Here is an 18624-nt window from a genome sequence, read left to right as displayed (position 1 = left end):
TGTACTCGATATCATCTACTGTATCTTGCCTATGCTGCTCTGTACCATCACTCATTCATATATCTTTGTACATATTCCTTATCCCCTTACACTGTGTATAAGACAGTAGTTTTGGAATTGTTAGTTAGATTACTTGTTGGTTATTACTGCATTGTCGGAACTAGAAGCACAAGCATTTCGCTACACTCGCATTAACATCTGCTAACCGTATGTATGTGACAAATAAATTTGATTTGATTTGATTTAGTTAAATAAAACAAACCTCGATCACAGCTAGAATAGAAGAACATATTCATTACTACATTTAATTCCTATTCCAATAACGCAGGACAAATGACTGAATATTCATGAGGGAGAGAGACAGCTAAAACACAGGACAAATGACTGAATATTCATGAGGGAGACAGCTAAAACACAGGACAAATGACTGAATATTCATGAGGGGGAGAGACAGCTAAAACACAGGACAAATGACTGAATATTCATGAGGGGGAGAGACAGCTAAAACACAGGACAAATGACTGAATATTCATGAGGGAGAGAGACAGCTAAAACACAGGACAAATGACTGAATATTCATGAGGGAGAGAGACAGCTAAAACACAGGACAAATGACTGAATATTCATGAGGGAGAGAGACAGCTAAAACACAGGACAAATGACTGAATATTCATGAGGGGGAGACAGCTAAAACAAAAACAACAAAAATCAGAAGTATTTTCAGTTTATTTATTGGACAGAAACATGGACATAAACACTGCATGTATTGGACATTACTCTACTGCCTAGGCAGTGTGAATAGGGGTCTGAGACTACGTCCCAAATGGAATACTAGTACGTGTGACCAGGGCTCATATAGTGCACTATATAGGGAGGGGGGGTAGGGTCCCATTTGGGACGCAGACCGGAGTCAAGATTGCACCGCCCAACAGGCTGTTCCATCATGCTTCCTCTACCCATCAACACAGGCTGTTCCATCATGCTTCCTCTACCCATCAACACAGGCTGTTCCATCATGCTTCCTCTACCCATCAACACAGGCTGTTCCATCATGCTTCCTCTACCCATCAACACAGGCTGTTCCATCATGCTTCCTCTACCAATCAACACAGGCTGTTCCATCATGCTTCCTCTACCCACCAACACAGGCTGTTCCATCATGCTTCCTCTACCAATCAACACAGGCTGTTCCATCATGCTTCCTCTACCCACCAACACAGGCTGTTCCATCATGCTTCCTCTACCCACCAACACAGGCTGTTCCATCATGCTTCCTCTACCCACCAACACAGGCTGTTCCATCATGCTTCCTCTACCCACCAATACAGGCTGTTCCATCATGCTTCCTCTACCCACCAATACAGGCTGTTCCATCATGCTTCCTCTACCCATCAACACAGGCTGTTCCATCATGCTTCCTCTACCCATCAACACAGGCTGTTCCATCATGCTTCCTCTACCCATCAACACAGGCTGTTCCATCATGCTTCCTCTACCCATCAACACAGGCAGTTCCATCATGCTTCCTCTACCCACCAACACAGGTTATTCAATATGTCAGACACACAAATCATTTAGAAAAACATCTGGGTATTTTTAAAAAAGCATCATCATGCAGGAAGCCATAAATAAACAAGTTATGAATTATTAAATAAAAAGAAGTCCTTCAAGCTTTTAAAATATATTGGTTTTCAAAGCTGCTCCTTCAGTACCATGTCAAGTTCTTCTTGTAAATAAATGTCTCCTAGATTAAAAAGTTAAAAACACAAGAATCTGAAAACATCCCACTTTTGTTCTTAACCAGCTGCTCTTGGGCACACCACCATAGCTATTATTATTATTATTATTCAGTGTCTTTGTAATATGGTTGGTAAAGCATTGGCAGCTAGTGACTACACACAAGCAAAATACAAAAAACATCTGTAAATATCAAATATATAAAAGTGAAAAAAAGGGGGATGGGGTTGTTTTTAGAAAATGATATGCAGTCAACATATCAAAAGAATATCATAACAGTCAACTTTGGTGAAAAACACCTTAGTAAAAAAAATTTACATTCTCCCAAAATGTGTCCCTGCCCCCCCCCCCCCCCCCCCATGCCAAAGCTAAAGCCGGATTCTCTCACCTTTTCCCAGATTACCCAAAAAATCTAATACTAAAAAACGTTGAAAATGTTTTTGTCCTTGAAATTGAGCCAAACTACTTACAAACTTCAAATCAGTTAATATATTCCCCTACCTTTTTCCCTTTTAGAAAATGAAAGCCATTTTGTTTTAAAACTAGGGCTGTCAAAGTTAACTCGTTAAATAACGCGTGACATTTGTAATTCAGTAAAAACAAAAATTGGACACCGTTAGTCTCCATTTCTTCATCACACGGAACCTTCTGAGCGCTCGTTTTCACACGGACCCTTTTGAGGGCTTGTTTCCGCACGGGCCGTTTTAAGCGCAACACACAACACGCTCTGTGCCTGGTCACCTCAGTCAGTGTGACCTCGGTCTCAGTAGCGCTGTCGGGCTCTTGTGGTGCACGACGCGCATAGCTTAGGAAAACTGACATGAAGTTCAACCATAAACACATTCCCAGGCGTTTCTTTAGAGAACAGCAAAAATATAATGTGTACAAAAGCGGTTAGCTTAGTTATGCTAACGCTAGCTAGCTAACCAAACTAAAATGTTTACAATGCCATGCCTGATTGCATCTTGAATCAACTAGCTAGCTAACTTCCCACAAAAACAGTAAATCCATTCCATTTGCCTAACGTTACTGTTTTAGTTCTCAGGTTACGTTCAGAAAAGTATCCCAATTCTAGTAGCAGCTTGTGACTAGTTGATGTTGAAGAACATAGATCAGTATCCTAGGCTAGATCTAATAGTTGTATTATATTTGACATGACCTCAGACCTGTCTGATCGGTTGTTAATTGGACAGGTTAATTAACATTGGACAGGTTTAAAAAGCTCTTTGTCTCCATGGATACGGTTCTATTTTCCTTATAGTCAACACTCCAATCAGAAATTGGCAGAACACTCATTTGGAATGCCTGAAGCTTTCAGGATGTGAGTGTGTGTGGCAAATGAGGAAGTGTTAAACTTCAAGAACATTGATAAGAGGGAGTAGAGGCCTACTGAAACATTGGGAGCGTTAACATCTATGTTCGCAGTGACTTTTGTGCCGTTTATAGTTTAAAATGCCATTAAAAAACATTCATACAGATGATTTTGTCTCTTTCCTTTACAATCCAAACATAGTATGCCTATATCTCAATGCAATGCTTTTTAAAATATATATATATATATATATATATATTTTTTTTTAGGGCCAAATTTAATAAAATAAAATACTACTAATGCTATTAACTCTATTAATTATTTGAATCGTTTGACAGCCCTATTTAAAACTAAACAAATTCACTTTTGCAAATGATTTCCTTTCTGGAAAATGTTTCAACTTTAGTATGCTGTTATGGGAGCCGTGCAGTAACTGCACTCAGGAAGAGAAGTGCACTTCATTTGAATTTACATTTTAAAAAGGACCAAACTTATTTAATAAACTTCAGAGTACTCTGTTCCACCTCATCCCCCCCTCTTCTTGTTCCACCATCTCTTTGATCAGTTTGTCAAGTTCACTTGTTCTCAGCTATAGAACTCCAGCTCCCAGAATCCTCAGCTCTCCAGAAACCAAGAATTCGATTGCATCATTTCCCCACTGCTTCCACTGAATCCATTTGATCGCACTATAAAAACAGTTCTGTACTGTATGTACAAAAGGCACTCAGGCTCCGTGTGGCTCTCAGAACTTGAAGAGGTTGATAAAGCCTTGTGGTGAAACAGGCTTACAGCAGCTCTCTGTGTTGTTGGCTGTGCAAGGGTGGTTTGTATCCTGAAACCACACAGAGGGAGAGAGAGAATTTAGTACAGTAAATTAATTCTAAAGTAACAGAAATAACTGTCTAATTACTATGTAATAAGTGTCACTTGTTTTTGAATAGAGAGAGAGACACAGAGACACACACACAGAGAGAGACACACAGAGAGAGAGACACACACAGAGAGACAGAGAGAGTGATGTTGGAATGAGAGATGAAGTGTTCCCAACACTACCTTCCAGAAGAGGATGTGGCAGTGTGTGACACAGAGAGAGACAAAGAGAGTGATGTTGGAATGAGAGATGAAGTGTTCCCAACACTACCTTCCAGAAGAGGATGTGGCAGTGTGTGACACAGAGAGAGACAAAGAGAGTGATGTTGGAATGAGAGATGTTGAAGTGTTCCCAACACTACCTTCGAGAAGAGGATGTGGCAGTGTGTGACACAGAGAGAGAGACAGAGAGAGTGATGTTGGAATGAGAGATGTTGAAGTGTTCCCAACACTACCTTCCAGAAGAGGATGTGGCAGTGTGTAACACAGAGAGAGAGTGATGATGGAATGAGAGATGTTGAAGTGTTCCCAACGCTACCTTCCAGAAGAGGATGTGGCAGTGTGTGACACAGAGAGAGAGAGATGTTGGAATGAGAGATGTTGAAGTGTTCCCAACACTACCTTCCAGAAGAGGATGTGGCAGTGTGTGACAGAGAGAGAGAGACAGAGATGATGGAATGAGAGATGTTGAAGTGTTCCCAACACTACCTTCCAGAAGAGGATGTGGCAGTGTGTGACAGAGAGAGAGACAGAGATGATGGAATGAGAGATGTTGAAGTGTTCCCAACACTACCTTCCAGAAGAGGATGTGGCAGTGTGTGACACAGAGAGAGAGACAGAGATGATGGAATGAGAGATGTTGAAGTGTTCCCAACACTACCTTCCAGAAGAGGATGTGGCAGTGTGTGACAGAGAGAGAGACAGAGATGATGGAATGAGAGATGTTGAAGTGTTCCCAACACTACCTTCCAGAAGAGGATGTGGCAGTGTGTGACACAGAGAGAGAGACAGAGATGATGGAATGAGAGATGTTGAAGTGTTCCCAACACTACCTTCCAGAAGAGGATGTGGCAGTGTGTGCAGAACTGCAGGGTTTCACTGTATTGCTCTCTGACAGGGTAGCAGCGACACAGCTTAAAGTACATCTTCTTCCACTCCAACTGGCCCTTGTCTGACACCATCAGACGCTTACGGATCTGCACAGAGAACACACCCACACACACACAACCTTTAGTCATGTTTAACTCCGAATGCTTGCAGCTTTTGATATCTGCACTGCAACAAAATAAAACACACAAAAAGAGAAGCATTCAGTTTTAGGGTTAAGGGTTAGAATTAGGTTTAGGGTTAGGAGCTAGGGTTAGAGTTTTAGGGTTAAGGGTTAGGAGCTAGGGTTAGAGTTTTAGGGTTAAGGGTTAGGAGCTAGGGTTAGAATTAGGTTTAGGGTTAGGAGCTAGGGTTAGAGTTTTAGGGTTAAGGGTTAGGAGCTAGGGTTAGAATTAGGTTTAGGGTTAGGAGCTAGGGTTAGAGTTTTAGGGTTAAGGGTTAGAGTTTTAGGGTTAAGGGTTAGGAGCTAGGGTTAGAGTTTTAGGGTTAAGGGTTAGGAGCTAGGGTTAGAGTTTTAGGGTTAGGAGCTAGGGTTAGAGTTTTAGGGTTAGGAGCTAGGGTTAGAGTTTTAGGGTTAAGGGTTAGGAGCTAGGGTTAGAGTTTTAGGGTTAGGAGCTAGGGTTAGAATTAGGTTTAGGGTTAGGAGCTAGGGTTAGAGTTTTAGGGTTAAGGGTTAGGAGCTAGGGTTAGAATTAGGTTTAGGGTTAGGAGCTAGGGTTAGAGTTTTAGGGTTAAGGGTTAGAGTTTTAGGGTTAAGGGTTAGGAGCTAGGGTTAGAGTTTTAGGGTTAAGGGTTAGGAGCTAGGGTTAGAGTTTTAGGGTTAGGAGCTAGGGTTAGAGTTTTAGGGTTAGGAGCTAGGGTTAGAGTTTTAGGGTTAAGGGTTAGGAGCTAGGGTTAGAGTTTTAGGGTTAGGAGCTAGGGTTAGAGTTTTAGGGTTAGGAGCTAGGGTTAGAGTTTTAGGGTTAGGAGCTAGGGTTAGAGTTTTAGGGTTAGGAGCTAGGGTTAGAGTTTTAGGGTTAGGAGCTAGGGTTAGAGTTTTAGGGTTAGGAGCTAGGGTTAGAGTTTTAGGGTTAGGAGCTAGGGTTAGAGTTTTAGGGTTAGGAGCTAGGGTTAGAGTTTTAGGGTTAGGAGCTAGGGTTAGAGTTTTAGGGTTAGGAGCTAGGGTTAGAGTTTTAGGGTTAAGGGATAGGAGCTAGGGTTAAGGGTTAGGAGCTAGGGTTAGGGTTTTAGGGTTAAGGGTTAGGAGCTAGGGTTAGAGTTTTAGGGTTAAGGGTTAGGAGCTAGGGTTAGAGTTTTAGGGTTAAGGGTTAGGAGCTAGGGTTAGAGTTTTAGGGTTAGGAGCTAGGGTTAGAGTTTTAGGGTTAAGGGATAGGAGCTAGGGTTAGAGTTTTAGGGTTAAGGGTTAGGAGCTAGGGTTAGAGTTTTAGGGTTAGGAGCTAGGGTTAGAGTTTTAGGGTTAAGGGATAGGAGCTAGGGTTAGAGTTTTAGGGTTAAGGGTTAGGAGCTAGGGTTAGGGTTTTAGGGTTAAGGGTTAGGAGCTAGGGTTAGAGTTTTAGGGTTAAGGGTTAGGAGCTAGGGTTAGAGTTTTAGGGTTAAGGGTTAGGAGCTAGGGTTAGGGTTTTAGGGTTAAGGGTTAGGAGCTAGGGTTAGGGTTTTAGGGTTAAGGGTTAGGAGCTAGGGTTAGGGTTAGAATTAGGTTAAGGAGCTAGGGTTAGAGTTTTAGGGTTAAGGTTAAGGAAAATAAGATTTGAAATGGGACTGACAAAGTTAGTTATACAAGACTGTGTGTGTATATATATAAATAAATACAAGTCTGTACCTGTCTGTCAGTGAAGTGGTACTGGCAGAGCCTCTTCCACAGCAACCTGTCCTCAGTGAGTTGTCCCAGGTCTGGAGTCACCTGTCCCAAACTGACCAGGTCCCTGCCATCTGACAGACGCTCCATGATGTTCAGCTGCAGGCTGGCAGGCAGTTCTGTTAGGGTCATACCCTTAGACACAGGCTGGAGGGGGGGGGGGGGACAGTGGGTTAACTGCCTGTTCAGGGGCAGAACGACAGATTTGTACCTTGTCAGCTCGGGGGTTTGAACTTGCAACCTTCCGGTTACTAGTCCAACGCTCTAACCACTAGGCTACACTGCCACCTCTACACTCTAACCACTAGGCTACCCTGCCGCCTCTACACTCTAACCACTAGGCTACCCTGCCACCTCTACACTCTAACCACTAGGCTCCCCTACCACCTCTACACTCTAACCACTAGGCCACCCTGCCCCCTCTACACTCTAACCACTAGGCTACCTGCCACCTCTACACTCTAACCACTAGGCTACCCTGCCACATAAGGTGGAAGCTTTTGGTTCGGCTTCCTTTTCTACCTTCAGCAACAATATATTCCTTATATCCATTCTTATTAAAGCATCTCTAGTCCTGGGAGTATCAGTGATTGGCTGAATTAGTCCTGGGGGTATCAGTGATTGGCTGAATTAGTCCTGGGGGTATCAGTGATTGGCTGAATTAGTCCTGGGGGTATCAGTGATTGGCTGAATTAGTCCTGGGGGTATCAGTGATTGGCTGAATTAGTCCTGGGGGTATCAGTGATTGGCTGAATTAGTCCTGGGGGTATCAGTGATTGGCTGAATTAGTCCTGGGGGTATCAGTGATTGGCTGAATTAGTCCTGGGGGTATCAGTGATTGGCTGAATTCCAACTAGCTGGTCTCACAGGTCTAAAACAACGAAGGTAAATCCAGAAACGTAGAGATGCCTGCAGGATCCCAGGACCAGAGTGGCCTTCCTCCATTCTAATATAGTCTTTCATTTCCTTGACAGATTCCTTATGATCCTGTAAACGTTTGGGGGCTCAACCCTGTTGATCTGAATATTGTCCAGCTGTTGTTGCCACTTCAGGATGTTCTCCATGCTAACTAGCTAACTAACTAGCTAACTAGCTGTGCCTGTCCTACTCATCCTGTTGATCTGAATGTTGTCTATCTGTTATTGCCACTGTAGAATGTTCTCCATGCTAACTAGCTAACTAACTAGCTGTGCCTGTCCTACTCACCCTGTTGATCTGAATGTTGTCCAGCTGTTGTTGCCACTGCAGGATGTTCTCCATGCGATGAACCCAACAGTTGATGTTGCCCACCAGAACAGACTTCCCCATATCCTGCACCAGACCACACAGAGACACGTACAGGGTCTGAAGGAGCTCCTTGATGGGCCGAACATTCTGCTGATCACCGAGGACTGTGGAGGGAGAGGACAAGAGAAACATTTTTCAGCAACTCTCAGGAAGACAAAATGGAAGTAGATTTCATTAGTACTTCTAAACTTTGTATTATAAATGTGTTATTTCATTTTAAAAAAGGACACATCGTGTCAGTGCAGTTAATACACATGGTGTTCCCTTGGTAGTGCTATTTACACCACCCAGAGCAGTTAATACACATGGTGTTCCCTTGGTAGTGCTATTTACACCACCCAGTGCAGTTAATACACATGGTATTCCCTTGGAGGTGCTATTTACACCACCCAGTGCAGTTAATACACATGGTGTTCCCTTGGTAGTGCTATTTACACCACCCAGTGCAGTTAATACACATGGTGTTCCCTTGGTAGTGCTATTTACACCACCCAGTGCAGTTAATACACATGGTGTTCCCTTGGTAGTGCCATTTACACCACCCTGAGCAGTTAATTCACATGGTGTTCCCTTGGTAGTGCTATTTACACCACCCTGAGCAGTTAATTCACATGGTGTTCCTTGGTAGTGCTATTTACACCACCCTGAGCAGTTAATTCACATGGTGTTCCTTGGTAGTGTCATTTACACCAGCCATTCTAGATCTACCAATGGGTTCATAACATTTGACTGTTATCATTTCCACAGAGAACCATTATGTAGCGGCCATGATTCATTACACCTCCTATCATTTCCACTGGGAACCATTATGTAGTGATTCATTACACCTCCTATCATTTCCACTGAGAACCATTATGTAGTGATTCATTACACCTCCTATCATTTCCACTGAGAACCATTATGTAGTGATTCATTACACCTCCTATCATTTCCACGAGCATGAGCATGATTAGAGGAAGTATGGAGGTCGTAGTGCTCCCCAGACCTGGTTGTTGAGGTTGTTGACATGATAAGAGGAAGTATGGAGGTCGTAGTGCTCCCCAGACCTGGTCTCTTGAGCATGATTAGAGGAAGTATGGAGGTCGTAGTGCTCCCCAGACCTGGTTGTTGACATGATTAGAGGAAGTATGGAGGTCGTAATGCTCCCCAGACCTGGTTGTTGACATGATAAGAGGAAGTATGGAGGTCGTAGTGCTCCCCAGACCTGGTTGTTGAGGTTGTTGACATGATAAGAGGAAGTATGGAGGTCGTAGTGCTCCCCAGACCTGGTCTCTTGAGCATGATTAGAGGAAGTATGGAGGTCGTAGTGCTCCCCAGACCTGGTTGTTGACATGATTAGAGGAAGTATGGAGGTCGTAGTGCTCCCCAGACCTGGTTGTTGACATGATTAGAGGAAGTATGGAGGTCGTAGTGCTCCCCAGACCTGGTTGTTGACATGATTAGAGGAAGTATGGAGGTCGTAGTGCTCCCCAGACCTGGTTGTTGACATGATAAGAGGAAGTATGGAGGTTGTAGTGCTCCCCAGACCTGGTTGTTGACATGATAAGAGGAAGTATGGAGGTCGTAGTGCTCCCCAGACCTGGTTGTTGACATGATAAGAGGAAGTATGGAGGTCGTAGTGCTCCCCAGACCTGGTTGTTGACATGATTAGAGGAAGTATGGAGGTCATAGTGCTCCCCAGACCTGGTTGTTGACATGATTAGAGGAAGTATGGAGGTCGTAGTGCTCCCCAGACCTGGTTGTTGACATGATTAGAGGAAGTATGGAGGTCGTAGTGCTCCCCAGACCTGGTTGTTGACATGATTAGAGGAAGTATGGAGGTCGTAATGCTCCCCAGACCTGGTTGTTGACATGATTAGAGGAAGTATGGAGGTCGTAATGCTCCCCAGACCTGGTTGTTGACATGATTAGAGGAAGTATGGAGGTCGTAGTGCTCCCCAGACCTGGTTGTTGACATGATTAGAGGAAGTATGGAGGTCGTAGTGCTCCCCAGACCTGGTTGTTGACATGATTAGAGGAAGTATGGAGGTCGTAGTGCTCCCCAGACCTGGTTGTTGACATGATTAGAGGAAGTATGGAGGTCGTAGTGCTCCCCAGACCTGGTTGTTGACATGATTAGAGGAAGTATGGAGGTCGTAATGCTCCCCAGACCTGGTTGTTGACATGATTAGAGGAAGTATGGAGGTCGTAATGCTCCCCAGACCTGGTTGTTGACATGATTAGAGGAAGTATGGAGGTCATAGTGCTCCCCAGACCTGGTTGTTGACATGATTAGAGGAAGTATGGAGGTCGTAGTGCTCCCCAGACCTGGTTGTTGACATGATTAGAGGAAGTATGGAGGTCGTAGTGCTCCCCAGACCTGGTCTCTTGAGCATGATAAGAGGAAGTATGGAGGTACACAATAATAAACTAGGAAGTCATTAAGAAATGAAGAGAGGGGGAGAAAGACCAGATTTGCGATTCAAACAAGAGAGCTCACCTTTCTGCACCACTCTCTCCAGGATGTTCATGTAATTTTTCTGAGCCACTCCGCTGAGCGAGGGCAGCTGGGACTTGGCAATGAGCTCCAGCAGCTAGAGAGAGACAGGGAGAGAGAGAGAGACAGAAAACAGACATAAATATCAGCAGGCTTACTGTCAGACTCACAGACTCTGTGTTCCTCCATTACTTACTGTATGAAGCAGTGCACTATGGGCCCTGGTCAGAAGCAGTGCACTATGGGCCCTGGTCAGAAGCAGTGCACTATGGGCCCTGGTCAGAAGCAGTGCACTATGGGCCCTGGTCAGAAGCAGTGCACTATGGGCCCTGGTCAGAAGCAGTGCACTATGGGCCCTGGTCAGAAGCAGTGCACTATGGGCCCTGGTCAGAAGCAGTGCACTATGGGCCCTGGTCAGAAGCAGTGCACTATGGGCCCTGGTCAAGCTGTTCTTCCATGACTGACTGCTTATTATGGTTTTTCTCTCTGTAGGTGTAGAAAGACAGACGGAGCTCCTTTCAAAACAACAATCTCCTGGTCTCTAACTATCATCAGACTGTTGGAACGGAGGAGGTGTCTCCAGGTCTCTAACTATCATCAGACTGTTGGAACAGAGGAGGTGTCTCCAGGTCTCTAACTATCATCAGACTGTTGGAACGGAGGAGGTGTCTCCAGGTCTCTATCATCAGACTGTTGGAACGGGGGAGGTGTCTCCTGGTCTCTATCATCAGACTGTTGGAACGGAGGAGGAGTCTCCTGGTCTCTATCATCAGACTGTTGGAACGGAGGAGGTGTCTCCAGGTCTCTAACTATCATCAGACTGTTGGAACGGAGGAGGTGTCTCCTGGTCTCTAACTATCATCAGACTGTTGGAACGGAGGAGGTGTCTCCAGGTCTCTAACTATCATCAGACTGTTGGAACGGAGGAGGTGTCTCCTGGTCTCTAACTATCATCAGACTGTTGGAACGGAGGAGGTGTCTCCTGGTCTCTAACTAACATCAGACTGTTGGAACGGAGGAGGAGTCTCCTGGTCTCTATCATCAGACTGTTGGAACGGAGGAGTTGTCTCCTGGTCTCTATCATCAGACTGTTGGAACGGAGGTGGTGTTTGGAAACTCTGCACCTGGCTAGAACTCTCTAGCCCCATCATGACTCAGTGGATACACAGACACATTCTTGAAAGGGAACATCTATGCATGAATCCTATAGCGGCTTGAGAGCGTGCTCCTGTGTGTGTCTCCCCCTGTGTGTTTACATGCCTACAGTATCCCTGTCACTTTAAAGAAGCCACTAGAACACTGTTCCCACTGGCTAGGACAGGGTGTCTCTAGTCCAACACAGTGTACACCACGGCATCTAGTCTAACACAGTGTACACCACGGCATCTCTAGTCTAACACAGTGTACACCACGGCATCTAGTCTAACACAGTGTACACCACGGCCAGGACAGGGTGTCTCTAGTCCAACACAATGTACACCACGGCATCTAGTCTAACACAGTGTACACCACGGCCAGGACAGGTTGTCTCTAGTCTAACACAGTGTACACCACGGCATCTAGTCTAACACAGTGTACACCACGGCATCTAGTCTAACACAGTGTACACCACGGCCAGGACAGGGTGTCTCTAGTCCAACACAATGTACACCACGGCATCTAGTCTAACACAGTGTACACCACGGCCAGGACAGGGGTGGCATGTGTGGCATGCAACAACAGACACAGCTACTGACATCATGGAGAAACTGGTCCTTACACAACTCTGGACAGGACATGTGACCATTGTCAGCCCCCCCCCCCCCCCCAAACAGAACACAAGAGCCCCTTAAGGCGTCCACATGCTTCCCATCCCAAACAGTTTACGCATATAAATACATGAATAATATACTGTATATAATGACCACATTCAGTGGTGTTTCTGTTGTTCGGTGAAGTTATTTTTTTGTGGTTGTTAGTGCAGAACATTTTGTCTCAAGGCAAGCCTCAGTCCGGGAGCCTCAGTCCGGGAGCCTCAGTCCGGGAGCCTCAGTCCGGGAGCCTCAGTCCGGGAGCCTCAGTCCGGGAGCCTCAGTCCGGGAGCCTCAGTCCGGGAGCCTCAGTCCGGGAGCCTCAGTCTCCACCCCTTCGCCAGTGATTGGTCAACAGTAAGAGTTCTTCAGTTGAAGGGTTTGTTTTCATTCGACAAAAATATCAAAATCGTTTTCATGCACATTTTTTTCCCCACTTGAAAAATATTAAAACAAACATCTTTGTTTGTACAACTAAGATCTGCTCGGTAATAATGAATGACAGATTGGGGGCGGATCCCGAGTGGCGCAGTGGTTTAAGGCGTCACTATAGACCCGGGTTCGTTCCCAGGCGGTGTCACAACCGGTCGTGATCGGGAGTACCATTGGGCGGCGCACAATTGGCACAGCGTCGTCCGGGGTTAGGGGAAGGGGCTTTACTTGGCTCATGGCGCTCTAGCGTCTCCTTGTGGTGGGCCGGGCGCCTGCAGGCTGACTCGGACGGCAGTTGAACGGTGTTTCCTCCGACACATTGGTGCGGCTGGCTTCCCGGGTTAAGCGGGCGGGGTGTTTGTGAAGTGCGGTTTTGGCGGGTCACGTTTCAGAGGACGCATGACTCGACCTTCGCCTCCCGAGCACGTAGGGGAGTTGCAGCGATGAGACAAGATCATAATTGAGGAAAAAAAAAGGAGGCAAAATAAAACAAATAGCATAATAATTAATGATTTATTGATCTGCGATTAATTCAGACTATTTTTAGGAAGTGTATCATGGCTACAGCATCTCAAAATGGACGCATTTTTCTCGTTTTTCAAGCGAAGGTCTTTTATTGAGTTTGGCTATATCGCCAGCCAAACTGAAGCATGCGGAAGGCTTTACCCTCCCCTCAACCTCCCTCAAGTGTCAGTGTGCCTCTTCCCCCCCCCCCCCCTCTTCACAGCCCCAACAAGTGTCTGTGCGTGGAGGAATGGCAGCAGTAGGTCAGGACATTGTGTGTATATGTGTGTACTTATAGCCTCCACTCTACACTAACTAAACGTCAACATAGGTTTTGTCGGTCTCCATTTCCACTAACCCAGAGAGTATTGCCTAATAGATCAACACGTAGCTGTGTTTCCATGATCGTTGTTGTGTCACCCTATGGGCCCGGCTTAAAAAGTAGTGCACTACATTATATAGGGAATACGGTGGCATTTGGGACGCAGTGGTAAACCTGATCGGTGGTAAACCTGATCTGTGGTAAACCTGATCGGTGGTAAACCTGATCGGTGGTAAACGAGAACCTCACTAATAGCATGCAGCAGCACACTAACCTGAACAGCACATCCTAGACCAATATATATATATGTTAAGAACTCATATATATATATATATATATATATAGGCCCCTACTACCGTTACCTAAGATATTATTCTGATGATCGTCTGTACTTACTGTTCAGAATAATCTAGTTCTCTTTTAAATCAACAGAGAGAGAGAGAGGTGTTCAAAGCAGACCACCAAAAACACACCGTATCGCTCTCTCCCTCACAGAGTCTCTCTCTCGCTCCCTCACAGGCCGCTGTGAGTTAAGAGAATATCTCCAAAGAGCCTCTTGTCTGGAGAGAAGTGATAAGGCCCAGAGAGAGAGACAGCAGAGACAGAGAGACAGCAGAGAGAGAGAGACAGCAGAGAGAGAGAGAGACACAGCAGAGAGAAAGAGACACAGCAGAGAGAAAGAGACACAGCAGAGAGAAAGAGACACAGCAGAGAGAAAGAGACAGCAGAGACAGCAGAGAGAAAGAGACAGCAGAGCGACAGCAGAGAGAAAGAGAGACAGCAGAGCGACAGCAGAGAGAGAGAGACAGCAGAGCGACAGCAGAGAGAGAGAGACAGCAGAGACAGCAGAGAGAAAGAGACAGCAGAGCGACAGCAGAGAGAGAGAGACAGCAGAGAGAGAGAGAGACAGCAGAGAGAGAGACAGCAGAGAGAGAGAGACAGCAGAGCGACAGCAGAGAGAGAGAGACAGCAGAGAGAGAGAGAGACAGCAGAGAGAGAGAGACAGCAGAGAGACAGCAGAGAGAAAGAGACAGCAGAGAGAGAGAGACAGCAGAGAGAGAGACAGCAGAGAGAGAGAGACAGCAGAGAGAGAGAGACAGCAGAGAGACAGCAGAGAGACAGCAGAGAGAGAGAGACAGCAGAGAGAGAGAGACAGCAGAGAGAGAGACAGCAGAGAGAGAGAGACAGCAGAGAGACAGCAGAGAGACAGCAGAGAGAAAGAGACAGCAGAGAGACAGCAGAGAGAAAGAGACAGCAGAGAGAAAGAGAGACAGCAGAGCGACAGCAGAGAGAAAGAGAGACACAGCAGAGAGAGACACAGCAGAGAGAGAGACACAGCAGAGAGAGAGAGACACAGCACACAGCAGAGAGAGAGACACAGCAGAGAGACAGCAGAGAGACAGCGAGACAGCAGAGCGACAGCAGAGAGAAAGCGAGACAGCAGAGAGAGAGGTGAAGCAAGGAAGAGAAGAGAGCGAGCAGAGAGACCTACACCCCCAGAACATAACACAGCCCTTTAAACACCCCTCAGTACTGTGTCTGAGGTTAACCCTTTAAACACCCCTCAGTACTGTGTCTGAGGTTAACCCTTTATACACCCCTCAGTACTGTGTCTGAGGTTAACCCTTTAAAAGGTTAAAACTCCTCCTACTCTCTGTGGTAACACCATTTAAACTCCTCCTACTCTCTGTGGTAACACCCTTTAAACTCCTCCTCCTCTCTGTGGTAACACCCTTTAAACTCCTCCTACTCTCTGTGGTAACACCCTTTAAACTCCTCCTACTCTCTGTGGTAACACCCTTTAAACTCCTCCTACTCTCTGTGGTAACACCCGGTAATGTTCAACAACACATTAGTATGAATGCACAATGTCATATTTGTAATTTTCCTAAGGTGACGCCGAAGGACAATTCACATCCTCAGATGGACAATAAAGTTATGTTCCCATCTCATGGGAATCGTCAGATGGACAATAAAGTTATGTTCCCGTCTCATGGGAATCCTCAGATGGACAATAAAGTTATATTCCAATCTCATAGGAATCCCCCGATGGGAACATAACTTTATTGTCCATCTCATAGTAATCCCTTCATGATGATTTAACACAGAAGTAGAAGGGAGAAGTCAACCCACCCGTACGACATAGTTGAACCTCCGGTTGTCCTTGATGGCGCTGCAGAAGTCCAGCCGGTTGAAAGCTTCTCCCAGAGTGCAGTAACCATGACGCTGGGATAATTAGGATGATCGGGTATTAGTGTCTGGTTCACGGGGCAACAGGGTATACAGTAACTGTTTATGTTTAGAATGACTATGGTAATAAAGAGACAGTCCTTCCTTTCCTTTCCTTCCTTCCTTTCCTTACCTCTTTAGTGCTTCCTTTGTGAACGTAAATCCATTTCTCTTTGTGGAAATCTGTAGGAAAAAGGAGAGTGTGTTATTGAGGACGTTCATAAAAAAAATAAAAAAAGAACCTAGCATCACCGTGGAGACGACAATTTCCTGTGTAAAATGTCTTTATGATGTCATTGGCCGGTACTGTAATACTGTAGGTTAAACTTACAGGGAATTTTTGCGTTGTTGTTCATGCAGTCTTTCCTTCTCTTCTTGGCTGCCATGTCGTATGTAACAGACAACCGCAGATTCTCCTGGAAGCATTCGTCCTCCGTTTTACAATAGCTGGAAGACAGACCATACATCCTGTTAGCCATAGCTGGAAGACATACCATACATCCTGTTAGCCATAGCTGGAAGACAGACCATACATCCTGTTAGCAACAGCTGGAAGACAGACCATACATCCTGTTAGCCATAGCCGGAAGACAGACCATACATCCCGTTAGCCATAGCCGGAAGACAGACCATACATCCCGTTAGCCATAGCCGGAAGACAGACCATACATCCCGTTAGCAATAGCTGGAAGACAGACCATACATCCTGTTAGCCATAGCCGGAAGACAGACCATACATCCTGTTAGCCATAGCCGGAAGACAGACCATACATCCCGTTAGCCATAGCCGGAAGACAGACCATACATCCCGTTAGCCATAGCTGGAAGACAGACCATACATCCTGTTAGCCATAGCTGGAAGACAGACCATACATCCTGTTAGCCATAGCCGGAAGACAGACCATACATCCTGTTAGCCATAGCTGGAAGACAGACAATACATCCTGTTAGCCATAGCTGGAAGACAGACCATACATCCTGTTAGCCATAGCTGGAAGACAGACCATACATCCTGTTAGCAATAGCTGGAAAAGAGCCCATACATCCTGTTAGCAATAGCTGGAAAAGAGCCCATACATCCTGTTAGCAATAGCTGGAAGACAGACCATACATCCTGTTAGCAATAGCTGGAAAAGAGACCATACATCCTGTTAGCAATAGCTGGAAGACAGACCATACATCCTGTTAGCAATAGCTGGAAAAGAGACAATACATCCTGTTAGCAATAGCTGGAAGACAGACCATACATCCAGTTTAGCAATAGCTGGAAGACTGACCATACATCCTGTTAGCAATAGCTGGAAAAGAGACCATACATCCTGTTAGCAATAGCTGGAAGACAGACCATACATCCAGTTTAGCAATAGCTGGAAGACTGACCATACACCCAGTTACACATCTGGTGTACAAAAAGCGAAATTTATGCACTTTAAAACAAAACAAAAACATTGTTGAGATGTATGAAATGTTTTTAAAAATGGCTCATTTGAGATGATACTATGGTTTTCCAAACAGGTAGGATTATAGTTGGCTTCAAACTGCCTGGAGTCAGGATCCACTGTAATTCCAACAGACGTCGTCTAATCCCATCACTTGCACAGTAGTTATTTATAGCACAATGAATAACGAGTAGGAACACAGGCTCAAAACACACAACAACAACAATAGCCGTCTCCTGCTTAGCCGTGTAGTTTAACAGCAAGAGCAAATACCGTATTGTGAGTAATGTCACATTAGGTTTCTATCGCTTATCTATTTATCACTTATTTTAGAGGTAGACTGGATGTCAAATTGTCAATATGAATATATTTTTTCTCCTTCTCTGTCCCCCTGCCGCAATCTCTCAATTGAAGGGGATTTATTGGTATGGGAAACATGTGTTAACATGGCCAACGCAAGTGAACTAGATGATAAATAAAAGTGTCTCTCTCTCTATCGCTCTCAGAGCATTTCATGGGAAAACTCCTTGGATAACTTGATGGCGCACTTCAGTTGTTCTCGATGTCACTAGCTGGTGTCGATGCTGCTCAAGACAAAATCTATCAGGAAGCCCCCACACAACAAAAAATAAACTCAGTTTCCGATACTGACCTCACGTCTGAGTCATTGCTGTTTTTGTCGTCTAAAGAATAGTTTTTCCATCCTTCTTCAGTTTTAACCCAGCTCTGACCCGGGGACCGCCAATCCTGTCCTAGAAAAGGCATTCTCGACAAAATTAAAAATCAACAACGCCGAAAGAAAATGATAGTTCTGACTTTATGTTGAAGAACGTTAAATGTTGTAAGATATAGGTTTGTTTTTGTCTCCCGTCTGCTCTTCAATAAAGTGTCTGATGTGTTGTCTAGTATTGTGACTGCGCAGCGGCCCTTTTTATTCTCCTGTGAACAATCCGGAAAGTCAACACTTGAGCTCCTCCCCCTTTTGGAAACTGTGCGGCAACACGTGGCTTTGTTTATCTTCTTCTCTATTGCAAAACGACCCAGGGAAGGAATACTGTCAACCACAGTGGGGGGTTTAGGGGGCAAATGTCGTGTGCTGGAAGATACATATTTTATATACATGTATTTATATATATTTTATACTGCTGAATCAGAGCTTTTTCATTTCATTTCATTTGACCTTGACACAACAAGCCTTTCTTGATGACGTAGATAAAATAATCTTATCCGTTTCTGTAAAATTCCCCTGACTCATCCCTGGAAG

General features: G+C 45.1%; 1 protein-coding gene across 1 annotated transcript; it reads right to left on the bottom strand.

The window, feature by feature from the left end:
- Nucleotides 1-708: 708 nt before the first annotated feature.
- On the bottom strand, nucleotides 709-18307 carry LOC109885796 (F-box only protein 32). The gene is made up of 9 exons (XM_031811957.1): nucleotides 18013-18307; nucleotides 16253-16368; nucleotides 16055-16104; nucleotides 15826-15918; nucleotides 10648-10741; nucleotides 8088-8272; nucleotides 6846-7028; nucleotides 4972-5115; nucleotides 709-3881 (listed from the first exon to the last, which is right to left on the bottom strand). The coding sequence occupies exons 1-9, from the start codon at nucleotides 18123-18125 to the stop codon at nucleotides 3792-3794; spliced, it is 1068 nt and encodes a 355-aa protein (XP_031667817.1). The 5' UTR covers nucleotides 18126-18307; the 3' UTR covers nucleotides 709-3791.
- Nucleotides 18308-18624: the final 317 nt, after the last annotated feature.

Source organism: Oncorhynchus kisutch, unplaced genomic scaffold (assembly GCF_002021735.2).
Source record: "Oncorhynchus kisutch isolate 150728-3 unplaced genomic scaffold, Okis_V2 Okis02a-Okis13b_hom, whole genome shotgun sequence".
In the NCBI taxonomy this organism is placed as follows: Eukaryota; Metazoa; Chordata; class Actinopteri; order Salmoniformes; family Salmonidae; genus Oncorhynchus; species Oncorhynchus kisutch.
This window is presented reverse-complemented; position numbering and strand designations above follow the sequence as displayed.

Bases quoted from the DNA above. Each gene is read 5' to 3' on its own strand.
- LOC109885796 (XM_031811957.1), bottom strand. From the start codon at position 18,125: ATGCCTTTTCTAGGACAGGATTGGCGGTCCCCGGGTCAGAGCTGGGTT. The intron at 16,369-18,012 runs GTCAGTATCGGA...TCTGTCTTCCAG, and splicing joins AGCAATGACTCAGACGTGAG to CTATTGTAAAACGGAGGACG. The intron at 7,029-8,087 runs GTGAGTAGGACA...CCCCCCCTCCAG, and splicing joins ACAACATTCAGATCAACAGG to CCTGTGTCTAAGGGTATGAC.